We start from the raw sequence: 2946 nt of genomic DNA, 5'->3' as shown, positions 1-2946 counted from the left end.
TAACAACGGTTTACTCGGAGGTGTTGAATGCCTCAGCCTGCGTGTGCGTATGCATGCGTCGTGTGACATGTACGTTGTGCATGTATGTGCTTGTTTAGCCTGCATTTACTGTTTGTTTTGCACTGTTACTACTAGATGTAGTATAATTACATGTACTGATTCTCATCACTTTTCAAGTTTTCTTGTTCAAATTTTTCTTGTTTTTTTTTTTTATTAAAATCGCATATGGATTTTGATAACCAAGCGCTTGGTACGAGCCACTGCTTCAACCGATGATCGAGTATAATCGATGATCGTGACATCAATACTAATCACTCTAGTGGCGTGAATGCTGGGCACACAAGGGAGCAACAACAACGTGGGTGACAGTGAGACAGCAGCCCGCATGACACTGACATACTCGGCTTTGGAAACACGAACACCAAACGTTCCGCCTTCTAACCAAACACCCTCCATCGCAACTAACTGCTCGGCAATTTACCGCTACAACACCCATCGATTCTAGTCGCTAATCTATCCAATCGTCCACCCATCCATCTATCCCTTGCTCCCTTCTCGAAATCGATCACCCACCAGCCCAAACACCCACCTCTTACAGTCTTACCTCTCAGAAAAATCACGAAAGTATGTTCTTCACACAAACTCCACCTGCCCCGATACCCAACCCTCGCGACTTTAAAACAACAAAGCCCTTCGCGAGATTCTGCGCACGAGTCGTCAACGGCGACGGTGACTCACCCGTCCGTCTGCCGTCAGCAGCTTCGGCTTGATCTTTGCGGTCGGCCGCGGCGACAGCTTGTAGTGCGTCGAGCTCCCCAGCGCCCTCTGTGCTGCCGGGTTCGTCGGCTTTAGCATGTCCTCGCGCTTACTCTGATCCTGCGAGGCGACGAGACAAATACGTGAGGAATTGAGACTGATGTGAGACGGATGGTGTGAGGGATCGTAGACATCATGTGGGCGATGGTGCTGAGGAATCGAGACATGATGTGGATGCTGCATGCAGGCATCGAGACAATCGTATGTGCCGATGGTTGATGGGATCGAGACATCGATGATGCGATTGGTGTGAGGAGATCGAGGACATCGAATGTGCGATCGGATGTGCGAAGGGATCGAGGAAAATCGATGTAGTGATGCGTGTGAGGGCATCGAGACAGTCGATGGTGGGATGCCGTGTGAGAGATCGCAGACATCAATGTGAGATGGTGTGAGGGGATCGAGACATCATATGCTAAGAAATTGGTGTGCAGGATCGAGAACATTGATGTGAGATGGTGTGCAGGGATCGAGGCCATGCGATGTGAGATGAGTGTGGGCATCGAGCGCATCGATGCTGAAGATGGTGTGAGGATCGATGGCATCGGATGTGCGATTGGTGTGAACGGCCATCGTCAGACATCGATGTGGATGGCAGTGATTCTATGAAGGCACGAGACATTCAATGTGAGATGGTGTGAGGGATCAGAGACATTCAATGTAAGATGCGTGTGAGGATCGAAGAACATTGCATGTGAGATGGTGTGAGGATCGAGCCCATCGATGTGAGAATGGTGTGAGGCATCGAGAGCCATCGATGCTGACGATTGGAAATGTGAGGGATCGAGACATCGATGTGAGATGGTGTGAGGGATCGAGACATCGATGTGAGATGGTGTGAGGGATCGAGACATCGATGTGAGATGGTGTGAGGCATCGAGACAAATACGTGAGACAGTGCGAGGAACTGAGAAAGACGTGAGACAACAACATGAGGCATCGAGACAAAGACGTGAAGGATTAAGCCGGCACATAAAAAATTAATCCAAATTTTGCAGAATTAAAACTACGGAAAAAACGCAGCCGAATCGATAAAGAACGAAAACAGTCAGTGAGTAAAAACTCGCGCAGTTCACAAATTACGGCCTTATGTCCCATCGGGGGACCAAGATGATAACCCCACAGCCCCAGTTCACAAATTTCAATATGTCAATGAGAATGAGTAACTGTGACCTCGAACACGATCTTGATCACGACCTTAACCTCGACCTTTGCGGCGACCTTGACGTTTACCTGCACGATGTTCCTGAAGAGCGGCGAGTCTCCGTATGGCGAGGCGGCGAGCGCGAGAAGCTGTAGCTGCGCCTGCTGATCAGCGCCCCCTGCCTGCTGCCTGCAGAAACAACGAAGGCAGAACTCAGTACACAGACACATGCATGGGCACGCACGCACGCACGCAGAACGCACGCACGAACGCACGCACGCACGCACGCAGGGACGCAGAACGCACGCACGAACGCACACATGCACGTGGAATTCAGCGCAGTCTGACGAACAGATTTTAACATCGATTTCCCAACAATTCTTCTCGATATAAAGACGACTGCATACATCTACAAATACGCCGCACTGTGACTCACTCCGATGTGTGACTCAGGCCATCCTTAAAAAATTATATGTTTGCTGTCCTCCGACCGACCCACGAGAATAGCCGCGACCCAAAAGTTTTTTTTGACATTTTGGGTTCGATTTTTTACATTCCAATAATTAAGACTGAAACACAAAGCATGTGTGGCAAACATGAGGACAGACTTAAAATAACTATTATGCCTCACAAAAAAAAGACCTACCTACCTACCCACTAAAAAAATCATGGGTCGGGGGACAGCAAACATAGAATTTTTTAAGGATGGCCTCACTCCGATGTGTGACTCACTCTGATGTGTGACTCACCCCGACAATCCTGCGACGCCGCCGCCGATGCCGCCTAGGGTGGAGCCAAACGCACCCGTACCGGCGCCGAACGATGAACCAAGGCCGGCTCCATAACCTGCGATGCAGAGGAAGAACGTTAGAGACACGAGCGTGAGGCGTGAGATAGGGGGGAGGATGGGAGAGAAAGAGGGAGGGAGAGGGGGACAGAGGGAGAAGGACAAAGAAAGAGAGAGAGAGAGAGAGAGAGAGTGAGAG

At 50.0% G+C, this 2946-nt stretch overlaps 1 protein-coding gene across 1 annotated transcript in view; it reads right to left on the bottom strand.

Moving 5' to 3' along the window:
* The window catches only part of LOC106818028 (nuclear pore complex protein Nup98-Nup96-like), a 36476-nt gene that overhangs the window by 26027 nt on the left and 7503 nt on the right, over positions 1-2946 (bottom strand). The window contains exons 10-12 of the mRNA XM_014822742.1: positions 2710-2806; positions 2050-2149; positions 739-876 (exon numbers count right to left, since the gene is read on the bottom strand). Of these exons, the coding sequence (XP_014678228.1) occupies positions 739-876; positions 2050-2149; positions 2710-2806 (335 nt within the window). The remainder of the gene's footprint in view (positions 1-738; positions 877-2049; positions 2150-2709; positions 2807-2946) is intronic.

Source organism: Priapulus caudatus, unplaced genomic scaffold (assembly GCF_000485595.1).
Source record: "Priapulus caudatus unplaced genomic scaffold, Priapulus_caudatus-5.0.1 Scaffold1982, whole genome shotgun sequence".
In the NCBI taxonomy this organism is placed as follows: Eukaryota; Metazoa; Priapulida; class Priapulimorpha; order Priapulimorphida; family Priapulidae; genus Priapulus; species Priapulus caudatus.
The sequence above is the reverse complement of the archived record's forward strand: the minus strand, read 5'-3'. Positions and strand labels throughout refer to the sequence as shown.